The 19,310-nt window shown below is 36.5% G+C and overlaps 2 protein-coding genes across 2 annotated transcripts; both read left to right on the top strand.

Annotated features, from left to right (window-relative positions):
• Positions 1-7: 7 nt before the first annotated feature.
• LOC109106591 (ubiquinone biosynthesis O-methyltransferase, mitochondrial-like) lies at positions 8-6,507 on the top strand. The gene is made up of 6 exons (XM_019119915.2): positions 8-729; positions 870-1,022; positions 2,922-3,021; positions 4,567-4,809; positions 5,508-5,667; positions 5,912-6,507. The coding sequence occupies exons 1-6, from the start codon at positions 566-568 to the stop codon at positions 6,100-6,102; spliced, it is 1,011 nt and encodes a 336-aa protein (XP_018975460.2). The 5' UTR covers positions 8-565; the 3' UTR covers positions 6,103-6,507.
• A 2,217-nt stretch (positions 6,508-8,724) lies between these two features.
• LOC109106123 (failed axon connections homolog) lies at positions 8,725-19,282 on the top strand. The gene is made up of 6 exons (XM_042741288.1): positions 8,725-9,178; positions 12,849-12,984; positions 13,231-13,427; positions 15,279-15,496; positions 15,700-15,816; positions 17,005-19,282. The coding sequence occupies exons 1-6, from the start codon at positions 8,919-8,921 to the stop codon at positions 17,307-17,309; spliced, it is 1,233 nt and encodes a 410-aa protein (XP_042597222.1). The 5' UTR covers positions 8,725-8,918; the 3' UTR covers positions 17,310-19,282.
• The last annotated feature ends 28 nt before the right edge of the window (positions 19,283-19,310 follow it).

Here is a 19,310-nt window from a genome sequence, read left to right as displayed (position 1 = left end):
AGTTGTCAACACAAAAATGACAATTTTGACAAGACATATCCATCCACTATTTTCGGTATAATGAAAGTGAATGGGGACATGGATGTTAAACAATGACCAAAAAAGCACCATAAAGACATGTATTGCATTATATAACTTTACAATATTGTATTATTACTATACTGAAACTTTGTGGTGCCTTTCACATTAAATTATTCGCTGATAGTACATTATGAGCTGTTAACCCCAATCAGTATGATTTGTGAACTAATTATTCAGACTTGTTTTATGAACTGAATTATTATTCACAGGTTTTGAACTCAAGCCCACACTGTTGTGTATGTTGTGGTTGCAGATTTCTTGTTTAATTTCAAACTTATTCCCCTTTCCAGCTTATTAATCGTTTTGAAAGTTAATCAGTTGAAAAAAGGAAATGTGTGTCATACTGTTATACAGGATAGGAACGCTTGATTCCATGCTGAGTTTCTGCTCGGTCAGAAGTTCTGCGGACACGCCACGGTCACATTGGATTTACTGACTGAAGTCATGATAATTTAAGATACATGTGACGCTGTAAAATCCAATTATGTATGCCAACAAATTAGCACGATTAGCTTTTGGGCTGTTGGCGGAATCTACGTTCAAATGGCCGTTAACCCGAAGCGTGTCCTCCAGAGTGAAAGCAGAGCGGTCTCTGTGCAGCTGGACGGTGTGTCTGCATCACAGACAGAACAATCAGCTGTCCAACGGGTGAGACTGATTTATCAACCTAACAAGAGTGCATGCAATTAATTGCATGTTTTTATTGTTAATAGGCCAGTCTTCCAGTTTACTCGCTCCTGGTTACTGGGTTTTTGTTTAGTAGAGAATCGTAACGACCTCTCCCGCAGATTGACCCGTCTAAATGTCCGCGCGGTTTCCCAGACTACTGTCGACCCCGCCGAGGTGCGGAAGTTCCAGGCCATGGCGAGCAAGTGGTGGGACTTACAGGGAGAGTTTGCAGTCCTGCACTGCATGAATGACCTGAGAGTGCCTTTCATACGGTGTGTACATCTACTGATAAAAGTGCCATGGTATCACTGGTACTTTTTTTGTTTGTTTTTTTACATCAGTAATTTTTTAGGTTATTTTTATGAATGTACATTTAAGATAAGATCTGATCTCCGTTTTTCTGCACCATATTGCATTTATCAGATCATTTTAAATGGTCTTATTTTCCATGTGACACATTAATGTCTAAAAGTACTGCTAGTAAATGTGATGTCATCATAAATGTTGTGTGCATAATAGCTTAATTTAAAAATTTAAATGAATTAACAAAACACTGTTTTAATTAGGGATGCGCAATATCATTTTTTGATTTGTTGATATTACAAATTTAACTGCATTTTCATTACCTTTTATTTTGACATTTAGCTGGCATTTTCTGTCTTCTAATGCTTAATCTCTAAAAATGTAATAACATAATCTCAAAAGTTCTGTGAGCAAAATTAGAACTGCGAGGTTATATCTTGCAATTCTGACTTTATAACTGGCAATTGTGAGTTTATATCTCACAATTAAAAAAAAAAAGTCAAGTTGTAATGACCTTTTTATTTTTTATTCAGTGGCAATTCAATTCTGTTTTAATTTCAGAAAAAGGTGTAGGCAGAAGCCTTGCTTATTAAGCCTACCCTTTGTACATATTTAACCGATGTACGTCACTTTTTCACTAAGTTATTGTCTTTAATGTAATATTTGTTCTGGCTTGATTTTTTTTTATATTGGTGCATCCCTAACTTAGAATAGTGTTATATGGAGTATGGAATGTCACACCTGTAACATAAACTTAATGTTTGTGTTTGGTAATATTTTTAATTTTTTTTTTGAGAGATTATACTGTGTAAAGCTGCATTTAATTGCTCAAAATACATTGGGAAATTAAAATAAAATTTGGAAATATTATAACAATTGAAACTAATTGTTTTCTATTTTTATGTATTTCTGTATTTTGCTGAATTTTGATCCATATTTCTTCCCAGGATTCCTTGATGAATAGAAAGTTCAAAAGAACAGCATTTATGTGAAACAGACTTTTGATCAATTTAATGCACCCTTCCTTGAATACAAGTATTCATTTCTCTAAAAAAAATGATTTGATGATAATAATCTTGTCTGAATAATTTCTGTTAATCCAACTCAGGCTGTTCTATCAATAGTACTGGCATGTCCAGAGATAGAAAACAGAATCATCTGTCCCATGTCCAGGTAATGGTAATTAGGGTGAAAGGGTGAGGACAGCAGCTAGAGTTTATGCAGCATGTCTGTGTTTCTTCTCTTGGCAGCTGTTTCCAAAAAGGTCAGGATGGATATTGCGATTGTCGTTGTAAGCCTTTCCCCTCGCCTCCTGGAATCATCCAGTGCACAATTTCTTCCCCTTCGATGAACACGGGATCAGTTGTAGAGTACAGCGTATATGGCGGTGCCCCGGGGGCTTGTTTAAATGAGGGACCTCTGTGCTGTTGCTGGTTATTACGTTGTACTTGAGGAATGTGTGTTTCTAGAGATCAGGCAGGGAATTCCTTCAAAGACGTTGGGGTTTGTTGGCAAAGATGGGCTGAGTTAACAGGATTGGCAGTGAGCACCTCGGGCTGCTTTGGTCTGTCCAGGCTTTTGGGGAAGATCGTGAGGATGACGCCCTTAGGTCCAGCGGGATGAGCAGTGAGGATGTACGATCGCTTCAGGATGTCAGAGGCATGTGTCTAGCCAGAGGGACTAGCAGTAAGACGTGTTTGTGACTCAGGAAACGCACTGTGGAATTGCATTCTGTGATTAGCTTCAGATTTTCTGTTTCACGTCAGTCTGATGCACATGGTTTCAAAATTCTGCATGACCAGAGGTTATATGTTTTCTAGCCTAATGCCTTCTTAACCTCATTTTGTGACCTTTGACCCCATTTTCAGGGATAATTTGTTGAATGTGCACGGCGTGCAGCAGTTGGGCAAACCTCTAGCTGGACTCAGGATCCTGGATGTCGGCTGTGGTGGAGGTGTGCTGAGTGAGGTAATTAGTGTTAATTATGAAAATGACTGCAGATAAGTATTGAGCTAGTCGCATTAGTCATTTTTCTGTTTACTGTATGATATTTTGTTATTTGAGATCTGGTCTGGGTGTGGTAGCAGTATAAAGCTGGTCTCATGTTTGTTAGGTTTATAACATGCATGATTATTTTTAGCTGGCCACAAATGATAACTGAAAACCTACCAACTGAACTACACGATTAAAACAGACAGCTTTGCGCCCAGTGATTTCCTCCACTGAGATAAACACACTTTCTCCAGGCTATCTCTTTGCCTGATGCATCATTGTTTTGTTTTGATGAGCATGATGTCTCTTGAGTGTCCTGTCATGCAAAAGCTTCTGTCGGAAGATCCCCTTTAGGGCACATCAGTGGTACAGACAATTGACTGGTTGCTGAAGCCCTATTTCTGAATTTCTGCCCTGAATGACCAGTAGAGGGCGATCTGCAGTGTTGTTGTTGTTGTCGTTTGTTTTACATCCAATTTTCTTTTCCATTAAAATATGTTTACCATACAAATCCAGAATCAACAATGAAAAATTGCTAATATCTCTCCTGTGGGTTAGTGTTATTTTTAATAGTATATATATATATATATATATATATATATATACTATTAAAGCAACCTGGGCTCTCATAACACCTGAGCAGTGCCACAGACTGATCAACTCCATGCCACGCCGCATTGCTGCAGTAATTCAGGCAAAAGGAGCCACAACTAAGTATTGAGTGCTGTACATGCTCATACTTTTCATGTTCATACTTTTCAGTTGGCCAAGATTTCTAAAAATCCTTTCTTTGTATTGGTCTTAAGTAATATTCTAATGTTCTGAGAAGTTATGTAAGTAAATATATAAGTTTACATCTCCAAACATTAATTTTCCCATTGATTGAAATAATCCAGTGAGATTTCTGTTTGCACAAAGTCTGACAACAGCCAGTATTGCACTCAGAGATCTAATCTCATCATCATCCAGTCTGGAATGACATGATGAATGACAAAAAATTGCAAAATGAATGTTTGGAAATGTAAACTGATATTTCCTACTGACACACCACAGCAAAAGATAGAAAGAATTGACTTAAAACCATTTTTTTAACCATTTTTATTTTATATATATATATATATATATAAAATATGTATGTATGTATGTATATGTGTGTGTGTGTTTATGTATAGATTTTCATATTGGCTTCATTTATATTTTCAGTTTTCATTTTAATGTTAGTTTTAGTTTAAGTAATATATCTGCTTTTGTCATTATTGTTGTTATTATTATTATCATTATTAGTTTATTTTTATTTTAGTCATTTTTCAGTACTTTAAATAAAATGTATTTCAATACATTTGCCTAGGCAACATTTCTAGTTTTCATTTAAGTTTTCCATCTAATATTAATATTTTATTTTGTCCGTTTTAATTACTAAAAATAATATGTAGCAATTTTAGTTAAAGTTAACAATAACACTGCTGTGGATGCTGTCAAACATGGGTATCAAAAAAACAAAGTAGCACTAACCTTTCTCAGCCACTAGGGAGGCTAGGAGCAGACGTCCTGGGAATCGACCCGGTGGAGGACAGTGTGCGGACCGCAGAGCTGCACTCCTCCTATGATCCTGATTTACGAGAGAGAGTTCGCTATCAGGCCTGCACCCTGGAGGAACTCGCTGAGGAGGAAGTAGAGGGCTTTCATGCTGTAGTGGCATCTGAGGTGGTGGAACATCTGGCTGACCTGGACGCCTTTGCCAGCTGTTGCCAGCAGGTGTTGAAGGTGTGTCACAACATCACTGACATCTGAAACAGTGACAGTAGCAGAAATAGTAACAGTGGGATTCCCAGCAAAGAGAACCGAATGGACTGATTTAATCTCCTGTGTCAGTGTGTCAGAGGACAAGGAGAGTTACTCCAAATCCCCTTAATCTTTCCTAATGCTGTGACATCCAGGCACTTTCATCAGTCAGTTTCTGTTTTGCTTTCTTTTCTTTTCAGTTTCATTTTAGATTGTTTGTTATATAGAGTTGATAAAAATCACTAAATAATATATATATATATATATATATATATATATATATATATATATATATATATATATATATATATATATATATATATATAAATAATATCGATATCTATATATATATATATATATATATATATATATATATATATATATATATATATATAAAATAAAATTATATTAAAATGTATCTCACAATAAGAAAAAAATATATATTAAATATTGATATTTATTATATGCATTTTTAAGATCTTGATATTTTAAATATAATAAAATGTATTTAATTCAAGGAGGGAACACTTAACGGATCTTTTTACACAAAAGTTGTCATATCCCTATTATAGTGTAAATAAAGTTCTATTAAACTATAAAATGTTAAAATAAAACATTCAAGTATTCATGTACTGTATAACAACTAATTTATGTATGTAATGTATTATGTATTTTTTCAGCCTGGTGGCTCTCTTTTCATCACCACTCTTAACAAAACCAACTTGTCGTACGTTTTTGGGATTGTGGCAGCGGAGCAGCTGTTAAGGATTGTTCCGAGTGGAACTCATGACTGGGAGAAGTTCATCAGCCCAGAGGATTTGGAACGACTTCTGGAGTCTTGTGAGTGTTGCCTCTGTCTTCCATTACTCTCTCACTGTCATTCATTGATCAATTTCTGGGTATTACCCCTCCACTTTTCTATCACAGATCTCCTTCGCTGTTTAAATAACAGCTACTGTTGGAAAAGCCTGGTATATATTACTTAATGGTTAAATATGATCTATTTTTTCCACTGCTACAGTGTTTATTGTACAGCAGAATTTGTTACTTGCTTTTACCATCTTTCTGTCTCACTGTATCCCAGTTGATTTCTACGTGGAGGCTATCAGAGGCATGATATACAATCCTCTCACAGGAGCGTGGAGCTGGCAGCAGAGCACGGCCATCAACTATGCATTGCATGCAATCAAACGCAAAGAAGAACCCCAGCCTGACCGGGTCTGGGCTGAGAGTGAGAATCTGGATGAACCAGGTCGAGCCACAACTTACAGCTGAGCTATTGTAATGTGGAAATGCTATCAAACGGACTTCACCTGCTTGGAAATGGAGAAATAACCCACACTCAAGATGTCAAAATATGTTGCATAGTGAAGAATTGCTGTAATAATCATTCTTTGGATTGTGTTCCTTGATAAAACATTTTTTATCAGAGGCTTGATTCATAGAACATGTTTCGTAAAGCTTTTGTTAAGATAAGAATTTGAGATTGGAGCATTTTTAATCCACTCAACATGCCACAGTCGCATGCCACATGCCTTTTGCCATTTAGTTGTTTATTGTGGTGGTGATCTTTGGTAGGTATGTCAGAGGCCAAACAGACAAAGAGAATTGTATAATCATTTGCGACTTTGCACTTAAATAGTATAGGTAATTAATAAAATGAAATCATTTGTGTCATCATTGAGAGGAAGTTTTCTTCAGCCTGAGCAATTCTCTACTTTGAACACATCCTTAGAGTCGTATTTATTATAAATAGACAACTATTTCAATGTATTATTTTATCCAGATTTATCAGAACATTTATGCATTTTTGTAAAATGTTTGATTATTGTACATTATGCATGCAAATACATTATATACATACAGTTGTGGCCAAAAGTTTTGGCAGTGACAAATTTTGAATTTTGCAAAGTTTGCTGCTCAAGCTGTTGTTGTGTTCATTCATATTGTTTCTAGATTATTGTGTAGAGTGATCAGATGCATTTTAAATAGCTGCTAAAAGCTTCATTGGACAAAAAATGTACTTTTCACAAAAGAAAAAAAAATTATATATATATATATATCTCAAAAAAGGTTAAATTTTTTATATATATATATATATATATATATATATATATATATATATGACCAGCTAACATTAACTGACTAATCATATCAGCAGCACATGTGAAAGTGTGAAGGAGTACTAGTCAGGTAATATCACTATCCTACTTAATAGATTGTAAGAGCAGGCTGATTGCTATAAAAGGATGGAAGAAGTACTTCCAATCATTGTGTTCTTGTTAGCAATGGTTACCTCCAAAGAAACAAATGCAGCCATCATCGAAGGGCAGCAAAGAAGCCACTTCTCTCCAAGAAAAACATCAAGGACAGACTGAAATTCTGCAGGAAGTACAAGGATTGGAGAGCAGAATACTGGTGCAAAGTTATTTTCTCTGAAGCTCCCTTCAGACTGTTATGGACATCTGGAAAATGGATTGTTCGGAGAAGAAAAGGTGAACGCTACCATGAGTCCTGTGTTGTGCCAACAGTGAAGCATCCTGAGACCATCCATGTGTGGCGGTGCTCTTCAAGAAGCATCCTGAGACCATCCATGTGTGGCGGTAAAAACACTGCCATGAATAAAGAATGGTAGAAAAACGTCCTGCAAGAGTGATGAAGTAGCTCGAAGATCATTACTTTATTGAAATTTTAGACCAGGCCACTCCCTTGATCTCAATCCCAAAGAGAACCCGTGGTCAGTCTTCAAAAGTCGAGTGGACAAGCAGAAGCCCACAAATTGTGATTAACTCAGAGAACTAATAAGGCAAGAATGGATCGCCATCAGTCAGGATTTGGCCCAGAAGCTAATATCCAGCACGCCAGAGCAAATTGCAGAGTCAACACTGTAAATATTGACTCTATACACACACACACACACACACACACACACACACACACACATATATATATTATATATATATATATATATATATATATATATAGTTTATGCCAATAAAAGCCTTGAATACTTATATGCTTATTCTTGTTTTTCAGTATACCATAGAAACGTGGGGATAATAGTGTACAGATTCAAATTCAAAAGTAGTGTATTGTGCACTTTTTTCATTTAAAAGTTACTACTACATGAACAAAAGTGCAATAACATTTGGTTTGGTCAACATCCACGCCCCTACTGTGAGCCGGTTTGACTGTATGTGTATTCAGAGTCAGTGAGCAATGGACTTTCAAAATAATAGTAATAATAAAAACTGCGTTAATGCGCGATAAAATAATTGTCGGAGTTAATTAATGCGTTAACGCGACAGTTGCCCAGCACAGCACTAATATAGACAAACAGATAGATAGATATTCATAATGTATTTGCATGCATAATGTAATTTATGGTTAAATTAATGGAAATAATTTAGCAACATACACTGTACACACGCACATATATACATTTTATAATTACATTAGTTCAGATGCAAAAGCCTTTTAAGTGCCGTTTGAAATTTTCTTCTAAAGTGAGCATTTTTCTCAGGCTCCTAGTTTAATTCCACATTAAAGGCAATGAATAGGTTCTTAAAATTAAATAACAATAACATAACACGAACATAGGAGCCTGAGAAAAATGCTCATTTTAGAAATTTCGGGCGGCACTTTGAGGCTTTTACATCTGGACTCTTCATAACCCATATATTACACTGCACTAATATATATCTTTCAGCACATTATCGTGATACACATTATTGGCTACACCAATGAAGAAAAGCGAAATGGACGCTATTAATCACTGCAAACCACGATGTCCTTCAAATTTTGTCTAGGTCTGCCTCTGTAGTTTAATAATAATAATAATAATAATAAAAAAACACCTGAGTATGTTTTATTTGCCTAGCTTCCCTGTGTGATGCGTCGTGACGTCACTCAGCTCCAGCACAGCAACAAAGGAGGATGCGGAGCTGCGCGCGGGAGCCGAATCCTGTTAAAATGCTTTTCTTTTGCTTTACGAGACCGACATAACGCTTAACCATGTGACATTTGTCCATATTTATATAGATAAATGAAGTGGCGCAGGATTCGTTGGAGGAAGCGGGGGGAGAGAGAGAATGTACTGGGTCGCTGGTTTCGCCTCCTCCCGCTCGTTCGTGGTTGATCTTGGCCGGAATCAGAGCCCGTCCCTCGGGTTGTGTGGCTCTGATGAGCGTCACTTATTTGATGGGTACATAGTAGCCGTCCCTGTGCAGGATTTCGGCGGGATCATGTCGGGACTGGTATCGGATTCCTGGTGGAGGAAGACGCTTTACATCACCGGAGGTGCCCTGCTGGCTGCGGCTGCGTATCTGCTGCACGAGCTGCTCTCCATCAGGTCAGTGCTGTGGCCTGCTGTCAAATGATATATGAAATGACCTTCTGTTATTGTTTACAATATTTCATAATACATGCATTATACACATTTGAACCTCTCCAGGGAAAGATGTAAATATTGGTCCGCTGGCAATGCCAGTGCCAGTGAGGTTCTCGTGTTTTTCTTGAGCTCGCTTGTCCGCTGGCTGCATCAAGTCAAGTTTTCGGTGTTTGGCCGCACGGGAGCATATAAAAACGCTCTGTCATCGATACCCAGCCGGAACTGCCCTTGTTTATATTCGCACTGAACAAAAGTACCTTGATAAATTCGTTTCTTTTTAGTGTAAATAAAGCGTCATCATGCGGCACGTGATCTTGACTGTTTACTTCGCTGGATCACGGTGTCCTTGAATTGTGAAGCGACCTTTCTTGGCTCATCTGCAGGCCATTACCTAATACAAAACAAGGGGGGCCTATAATGCTGTTGGAGGAACTAAATAACTTCCGTTTTAGCTGTAGCCTGTTTTAATATGGAAACAGACGTTGATACAATACTTGACTGGAGGATTTCAGCACCGCAGGCAGTGGACAGCGTCATGTTTGAGTATTGAACTCTGCAGTATTCGGATCGTACTCATGCTTTACACTTCATTCAGTTTGCCATAGAATATAGATTAGTCTTTGATTTTGTCGTAAAAAGACATTAATAGACATAGTATAAGGTTATCAGAATGTTCATGTTATAGCCACATGGAAGCATCTAAAATGCATATCTGAGAGGATGAGTGGCATCCTTATAGATCTGAATGGCCTTTTTATTGTCACAGTCTTCAGCTGGTGTGCCCAGGACGGCCACCAGAGGGCACTCCTGTGTCTGTTTGTGAGCACATGGCTTGTCATTGTTTTTGTTGGTGCCATGGGCTCTCCAGTCTATTGTCTGACCCCACCCTTCTTGTTATCTCATTACTGTTTCAGTTACTCCACCTGTGTCTCCCTCGTTTGTCTCCCTATTTATTCTCCTTGTGTTTGCAGTCCTGGGCTTCTTCTGTCACGGTCGGAGTGGAGAGATGAGGCGAAGACGCAAAGATGCAGGAATTGGGCTCTTTATTAATAGTAAAAAAAAAAAAAATAATAATAATAGTGATGGGAAGTCGAGGCTTTCATGAAATTGTGCCGAAAACGGTTAATTACTCGAAGCTTTAAACACAGTTCGCATTAGCGACATCTGGTGGTCAGACTTGATTTCCCCACCAAATCTAATAAAACATTGCTGAGCAGAGGATGGTTTGAAAAAGTTATTAATCTGTGCCAACTCGTGTCATGCTTAGTCCGGCCAACGGATTCACATATTGATCAATAATATAAAATATACAAGTTTGTGACTTCAAAAAAAAAAAAAAAAAAAAAACCTTGTTTATAAACCTTTTTGTTGGTTAGCTTATGAATGCCTTAGTGCCCTTATTCGTGATGAATGAAACCTGATATCCCATTTTAGCTGACTTCACCCTAATTGACGCGAGTAGTAGCAAAAATATTTTGTGTGAGCTGTTCGGGGTCTCTGAATATAATAAAATCTCAACCCCAGCTATAGAACATGATAAGATGCAGTAGAGGTGTGACATGCATTCAGTGTCTGTCTGGTGTTGAGGTTATTCTTAACTTCTCTATTGAAACCCAAATAAGTGTACGCACACACAACAAAGACAATGTAAAGTTAAACACATGCAAAGCACCATTTTTTTTTAAAACCAGCTGTCCCAACCTTCCTAAACAGGATAACATTCAAAGCTTCAAAAATCAGTCACATGGTATTGTCATTTCTATACAAGCATTTTGACAGTGTGTGATACAATAGTGCTTTGAAAACTGCATCGGAGCCTCACTAGTATAAAAAAATTAAATAAACAAAACTAACAAAAACCACACCAAGAGGGGAAAAACAGGCAGGTAGGAACAGGGCACAGCCAACAACAAAGAAGCACAGGACTGCAAACACAAGGATAATAAATAGGGAGACAAATGAGGAGGGTAACGAGGGAGACACAGGTGGAGTGACTGAAACAATAATGAGGTAACAAGAAGGGCGGGGTCAAACAATAGACTGGAGAACACATGGCACCAACCAGCCATGTGATCACAAACAGACATAGGAGTGCCCTCTGGTGGCCGTCCTGGGCACACCAGCTGAAGGCTGTGAAATTTATATTAATTGGGAAAATAGTTCCAGAGTTTGTTGTTTTGGCCTGGATAATAAACTGTGACAGTCTGTTAACTCTAAAAATTACATAGCACCCAAATAAACAAAAGAATAAATACATGCATACATGGAAACTTTTGGTGATCTTATTTTGTATCTTAACTTTACCGTCATGGTTAATTACAAAGCCCCAGGTGTAATATTCTGAAATTGTGTTATGTAATCATTATGCAAAGGAAAATTTCTGTTGATTAAACACTTGTTTAATGCACTATAAAGGTATTCATAAATTATGTTGTAATGCATTATGTTTTCACAACCTAAGTTAAAATGCATTAAAATATATTTGCAGATTCCTTATTATATCTGAAATTGGCTGTTTCTCAGGTGTTGTGATGTATTATACTTTCTAAACATATTTTAGATGTATGTATTTTTCTAATATATATATATATATTATTTTCTAAAATATGTTATATTTTCTAATATTTTAGAAACTATTATAATGCATTAAATTTTTATAAACAACCAATTGCAGATATAAAAAGGAGCCTTCAAATATTATAATGAATTTTAAAAAGATAAAATGCATTATGATATAGGCTACATTATGAATACCTTTATAATGCACTGTACATAAAGGCTTTAAGTTAAGTTTTACCGAAATTTCTATTGCTGTGTATTATATTAACCCTGACAGGGTCTCCTAAACACTTTACTAGTAAACACTGTTATTATTTGGATATCTGTATTTGTTATTGGTGCTTTGAGTGTAGAAATCATGATTGCTTTTTATTAATGATGGCTAAATGTGGACGGATTTGTCCCATTGCACCTCTGAATCTGTGCTAATCTTTCTTATCTATATTGAAGGGATTTCAGCAAATCGAAATATTTCCCCTTCCCCCACAAAATACCCTGATTCAGAGTAATATTCTACAGCCCATATGATAGGGATAGTTTGGTTATACAAATCACATTTTTAGAATATGTGTTGAGAATTTTTGAACTTGTGTGTGATCAGAATAGGATTAAGCTGTGTTGTTTTGAAAGCTCAGGCTTGGACTTGTTGTTTCTGCTTGTGAAATAAGACCTGTCTGTGTCCTCCCACACACATCCTGCTATTTCCTCATAATTATAATATAAGACCTTTTCCGATGCACTCCACTTGATTTTGGGGGCTAAATAGCTGCTTTTAAAGCTAAATAATGTTCCTATAAAACCATTTTCTTCCTGTACTTCAGCTGGTAAAGAATCATGCATTTCAATGCCAGGGTGATGGATTTCTTCCAAAGAACAAATATGTTGATAAAATACATACCTGTTTTTGATCAAAATGCATGCCAACTAAATACAAATACAAAGTTTTGTTCCATATGTCTGACTGTGATATTTAATCATTAGTATTTTGAGTGACCTTTTATTCATCTGTTCATAGTGAAATCTCGAGTAGATTGTCTGATTTTACAATCTATGGTTGATCTCCTCCTTGCAGGAAAGAACAACAGTTGGATTCTAAAGATGCCATCATCCTTCACCAGTTCTCCAGGCCAAAAAATGGGGTGCCAAGCCTTTCACCTTTCTGCCTGAAAATGGAGACCTATCTGCGCATGGTTGATCTGCCCTATCAAGTATGCATAAAGGAGCAGTTTGGATTTGAGTCCATTTCCTTTGATCAGTGGTTACATGCAGTTATTGGAAGTCACACCATCTGCTGTTGAAATGTCAATGAAATTCATGAAAGCCTCTTAGAAAATATGATTGTTTTTTTCAGTTCACACCCAGATGCTCCAAAATAAGGAGTAGTGTTTTTTTTTATATTAATAATAATAATAATACTTGTCTATTCACTCTCAATATGCTTCTCTTTTTTGCAGAATTACTTTGATGGAAGCCTCTCGTCCCAGGGCAAGATGCCTTGGATCGAGTATAATTACGAGCAGGTGTGCGGGACTGAATTTATAATTGACTTTCTGGAGGAGAAACTTGGTGTGAGCCTAAACAAGAGTCTGAGCTCTCAGGAGCAGGCGGTAGCGCAGGCCATCACCACCATGGTGGAGGAACACTTGTACTGGTGAGTCATGTGCTGCCATTCAGAATGAGTCACTCTTCTGCTGCGGATCAAATATGCGCTTACGGATTATTGACTAGAGTCAGTAGAGTTCTGCAGTTTTTTTTATTTGGCTGGGGAGTTTTTGATTTTTAAAGCCTTAAAGGAATAGTTCACCCCAAAATTAAAATTTCTAAACAAATACACCAAAGAAAATGATTCTCATTTTTTTTTTAAGGTAAGTGGTTGCAATCAATTTATTTTAGCTACATTTAAATAAACACATTTGGTTGACTAATTTTCAGCAAAATTTGTTTATTTAAATGAAGCTAAAATAAATTGATTGCAACCACTTTAATAAAAATGAATGAACCATAAACCACTAGAATATGCGTGATAAGCTTGCAGTGGACTGCTGACATAATTTGCAGTGCAGGCAGCAGATTTATAAAATTAATGACTTGTGCTGAAACATTATCCTACACATTAAGTGTAAGCATTATACTCAGGAAAAAAACAATTGTATAACCAATCACTTTTCTTACAACCTGATTTCGTCTTCATTTTTTGTTTGTTTGTTTCTTTTTACATTTACATTTACATTTTTATGCATTTAGCAGACACTTTTATCCAAAGTGACTTACAGTGAATTCAGGCTAACATTTTTTGACCTTTTTCTTGTGCATTCTCTCTTCACACTGCCTAGAAGTACTTTACACTGTGCTATATATAGAATCCCACATGGCTATTGATTGAATAATTCATGAGTTTGAATATCTGTGTCCACTCCAGAGTAGTGTTGTGTATATCAGCTAAAGAGCTTGCTGAGCAAGAACATTTATTGAGCTATAAATAAGAGTGACGGATGTCATGCTGGGAAATAGGCAGGAAATCTGGATTATGACACTGGTGGGTTTTAATCAGGAGATGAACCACCTGTAACATACTTGACCCATTTCAGTAAAAATTTTTTACAAACAAACCATGTAGCATACAATACTGTTTCATGGAATCCATATAATATGTCCTTACAAATTTATATGCCGTGTTGGTCAATGCAATGTTTGAATTTAGTTGTTAGTTTTGGTGGAGAATTCACACACTGTGGCTTTGAATCTGATTTAAACTTGATGAAAGGCTGATTTTAAATTCCAAGTGGTGAGTTCAAAGCCATGAACCCAAAGAGAGCTTGAAGCCATTTTGGATGAATGGTTTTTATTAATACATTGCCTACTGTGCAAAGAAGTTAATTAGAAGACGGGTTTAATTAATTTGATTCAGATAATCACAGAGCAGAGAATTAATTCAAAGTTTAATCTCAAAGGCCAAACTGAGTTTGTTTTCTGTGTGATCCTAAAGCTGCACACAGTTAATAAACTCTGAAATATAAACAAGCCCATTTTATGATGAATTGCTTGTGCTTGTGATCAATTATTTGTGAAGATTTCCTAATTTGTAAGTTGTTTTGGATAAAAGCAGCTGCAAAATAAATGTATTATGCAAGTTAAATATGCAGTATAGTAAAGTTCTAATGTATTTTATGCATGCTGTAATGCACTAAATATATCTGCTTTCTAAAGCCTTCAGTTAGGGAATCAATAAAATTGCGCATCTGCAGTTTGTGAATTGTTCCTCTCATCTCTCCTTGCAACATTGCTTACTTAAGAAAAATGACAACATAAAAACCAACTAATATAATAATATAATTAATATTATTATTAATGTGTTGTATTCATAATATGATGTTTGTATTTTACCCACACAATATAAATGGCTCTTTATACATGAAAATATATAGATACATTTGTACTTTAGGAAAGGAATCATTACCTTTAATTTATTCATTTCATTCTCCACTGATCTCTGTCACCACAGGACCATTGCTTACTGTCAGTGGGTGGATAATGTTCAAGAGACTCAAAGGATGCTGGACCTTCCCGGGCCCCTCAGTGACCTGCTGAAATGGATCCTGTGTCAGCTGACTGGTGGCATTGTGAAGCGAGAGATGTACTGTCACGGCATTGGCTGCTTCACTAAGGAGGAAGTTTACACCCTCATGGAGAAGGACATCCGCACACTGGCCACACTGCTAGGTGAGCAAGACAAGGAATAGAGGGTTAAAATGATACTTTGTCAGGAGCATGTTTTTTTGACAAATGTTTATCCATTTGGTAATTGAATAAACTGAAAATCTAAATATTGTCTTGTATTTTCAGTTTCTGAAACAATTTTAAAGAAGTCTGTTATTTGTCTTAAATTTTGGCTGGGGGTTAATATTTATCGTCTGCCCCCTCAGGGGATAAGAAGTACATTATGGGTCCCAAGCTGTCCAGTGTGGATGCCACGGTGTTCGGTCACCTTGCACAAGCCATGTGGACGCTGCCTGGCACACGGCCCGAGCAGCTCATTAAAGGTGAGCAAGTCCTCACAACTGCAGTTTTGTAGTCCTAATAGGGCCATTAAAATAATTGGAAATATCTAGAGAACAAGAGATGGATTCACGCATGTCTTCATTTTAGATGTTGTATTTAAAGGGATAGTTCCCCCAAAAATGAAAAGTCTTTCATCATTTTTGTTCCAAAGCTGTATGACTTTATTTGTTCCATGAAACACAAAAGGCTCTGTTCTGTGCAATACTGGTGGACCAGTACTCAAATAAGAACAAAAAATGTATTTTTACTGAATAATGATTTAAATTAGGTCACAAAACTATCATATAGTTTTAGAAGACTTTGTATAAAGTCCACAAGTCATTTGGATTTCTTTTATGATACTTTAGGGTAGCAGTTTTGGAGCCTGATATCACAAAACAAAATTCAAAAAAGCGCAGTTTGAACATTTTGCCTAACATCTCCTTCTGTGTTCCTATAAGAATGAAAATTAAACAGATTTGAAAGTTATCCAAAATTTCATTTCCTTTAAATTTTGTGCTCTGGCATTGCAGTTTGTTAAATGTCCACTAGATGGCATTATAGGCATTTTTTTAATGCTTCTGCACATTAAAGTTCAGTCATACATAAAATGTCAAACCATCTCAGCAGAAAAGAGAGCATGAGTCCAGTTCCGAAAGTAAATGAAATTACATTAATTTTATCCACTGGGCAATTGATTTTAAATGATTAACTGGTTTTTAATAAAAACTACATTACCCATAATTCTCTACCAATCAGAGAATCGCTGAGACCAAAATGCTTCACAAGAGAGCCTAGCAACCACTCAACTCCCACAAAGCACTTTGAATAATGTAATAGACTCAGTCTTCCTTTCAGAATTTGTTAATTTTTGTAAATATATGCAGATTTTGCAATAAACATAAAATAATTTAAATCCATCCAATACACACTCTTGTACTCTTTGTGTGCTCTTTTTTTCAAATCAAAATTTCTAATTAGCCTTGTAGCTAGTTGGTTTGGTTCATTTCTTATGACACTGTAATGAAACCTTTTTTAAAAATCCACATGGGTAAAAAGAATGGGAAAAATACTTGAAAAAGTGGTTGGCCATTATTATACTCAGAAACAGAAATATGTTGCTGTATTAGCAGACCATGTTTGACAGGTTTCAAGCCACACAATGAATAACTATTTCTATCTGCGCACAGGAGAACTGATCAACCTCGCCATGTACTGTGAGCGCATAAGGAGGAAGTTCTGGCCCGAGTGGTTTGTGGACTTAGAGGACTTCTATTATGACAGCGACAATGACGCTAGCAGCGGGACACCTACCTGCATGCTGGACCTTGGCCTCTTTTCCAGGACAGACACTTTATCGGGAAGTGATCTAAGCCTCCAGTCACACAGTAATACACATTCGCAAGACTCAGACCACTGCGCACGCTCGCTCTCAGACTCTGACATTGAAGCAGATGGCTCAGATGTGGAGCAGCAGGTCACGGGTAAAATCTAACAGAGGTTGCTTTTTATCTGGTGTGAGAGAGCTCTTTGGGATGCATTGTGGCTCCAGAACTCATGTTGATATTTCTTGCCTGGATGAATCACACTTTGATAAACCTGAATTAAAAACAAAATGTGTGTATACAGTGTAACATCTGTCATGGACATGTACACCTCAAGATTTACACCACAGAAGTTGGACGCATGTTAAAGATCATTCATTCTCGTCATTGTACAAACATTATGCCTCCATCCTTCTCAGAACTGTTTGTTTGTCCACAGTTTCATTATGGTTATTAATTAGCTTTCATTTTAAGGAAACAAATATTTCATGGTTTTTCAGACCACTCACTATGTCTCTTTTCTCTCTAACTTTAATCAAACATTTGCTCCAGAACAGAATCATGTAGCAAAATACTAGCCTGCATGATTCTAAGATGTTTGTGCGAAGTTGACAATTTATCGTTGTGTGCCAGCTGAAACGAAATCTGTGTGAATTCCTCCCTTCTGTTCAAACCTAATAATTCCTGCTCCCAGATCAGCTAAAGAAAATAAAATAGAAATGATGGAGATGGATAAAAGGATTTATGAAGCATCTAATCTCAGTTCTGCATAAAATAACAAAATGAGAATCCAGCCTTCACAAATATTTAGGCTAATACAATAGAACCAAATCCCTTTTTTATTTGTTTGGGCTCCAGTGTGTGTCATCAGTGTCAGACTCTTGATCAGTCTGAATGGTGCTTAATGCCTGTGTGCCTGACTGCAACCATTTGTACATGTGTGACAGTCTTTTCTCTTCATCCTCATATCTCTTTTGATTCGATTCTGTAATGCAGACCGGTTTGCGTGTCCCACCAGAGGGCACTGTGACCATTCACATGTTGAGTGGGTCCTATGCAGCCACTTAGATTGCCGTTGCGAGAGTCGCTTCAAGATTCTGCCTTAAAAGAACGTTTTAAATATTAATAACAACAGTGAACCTCTAGTGAACACTAAACGGTCAGCTTTGGTGGCGTAGGAGTCTGATACATTTTTGTGTACCAAAGTGTAGTGCTGAGCAGCTTTGTCTTAGTTGAGGGAAAATCGTTGTGATCAACAGCTGCATGATGAGTTTACCCTCTTTCTGTTAAATGTACTTGAAACTCAAGCCTGTACTAAATTGTTTTATTTAAATCCCTTATAATGTTTGAGCTTTTATGCAGAATTCTGTTGTTTACTTTCCATGTTGTTTTGCACATTTTAGATTATTGAAAGACTTTGGACGATGTAAAGATATGAATTGAAACATTAGAGGATTTAAAACAGGGTCCATACAATCAGTGAGATATGTTATATATGTGTGTGTATGATATACAGTAGTTACCTGCATGTGTGTGTGTCTATATGTGTGAGCTGGTGTAAAGTTCACCAGTGGAAATCTTCTATCAAATATTTATCCCCTGTACAGAATCGAGGTTAAAGATAAATACACATAAACCCAGTCTCTTATGAATTTTATGTTAATAGTTATTAATTTGCAACTTATTTTTGGATATAAATTAATAAAAAATATTTTTCAGTGACTTAAGGAGATGCTCAGCTAAAAATGGTCTTTTCGAATCATTATAAATAACAGCTGAAGCGAAATTCACTTTTAAAAACATGCATTTAAATTTTCCCCTGTGATGTATGTTTATTAATAGACTTTTAGAAATGTGTCTGTGTGCTGGGAACATAGCTGGATTATGTTCTCATAAGATGTCAGTTTTGCTGTAGATCTGATATTAGATCTGGAAGCCATATTAGAGAGTTAATTTCCTGTTTGTGGAAAGAAAATGATGGATATAAATATATATACAAGATTCTACCTACTCTGAATCGGCTATAAAATATTGTGCATAACTGAGACCCTCTCGTGAGTGCTTGGTTATCCTGAACTGAGTGGTTGTTTGACAATGATTGCTCTAAAACATCAATTAAAATAGCTGTGACAATTTAAACGAATACATGATCTGTTTTTTCATGTTCTTGT

The sequence above is a fragment of the Cyprinus carpio genome, chromosome B16, assembly GCF_018340385.1.
Source record: "Cyprinus carpio isolate SPL01 chromosome B16, ASM1834038v1, whole genome shotgun sequence".
Classification (NCBI taxonomy): domain Eukaryota; kingdom Metazoa; phylum Chordata; class Actinopteri; order Cypriniformes; family Cyprinidae; genus Cyprinus; species Cyprinus carpio.
Note: the sequence above shows the minus strand (reverse complement) of the source record. Positions and strands in the feature narration are given on the sequence as shown.

Coding starts and splice junctions, on each gene's coding strand:
- LOC109106591 (XM_019119915.2), top strand. CDS start 566: ATGTATGCCAACAAATTAGCACGATTAGCTTTTGGGCTGTTGGCGGAA. Junction 1,023..2,921: donor CTGAGAGTGCCTTTCATACG/GTGTGTACATCT, acceptor CCCCATTTTCAG/GGATAATTTGTTGAATGTGC. Junction 3,022..4,566: donor GTGGAGGTGTGCTGAGTGAG/GTAATTAGTGTT, acceptor AACCTTTCTCAG/CCACTAGGGAGGCTAGGAGC.
- LOC109106123 (XM_042741288.1), top strand. CDS start 8,919: ATGTACTGGGTCGCTGGTTTCGCCTCCTCCCGCTCGTTCGTGGTTGAT. Junction 13,428..15,278: donor GTGGAGGAACACTTGTACTG/GTGAGTCATGTG, acceptor CTGTCACCACAG/GACCATTGCTTACTGTCAGT. Junction 15,817..17,004: donor GCCCGAGCAGCTCATTAAAG/GTGAGCAAGTCC, acceptor ATCTGCGCACAG/GAGAACTGATCAACCTCGCC.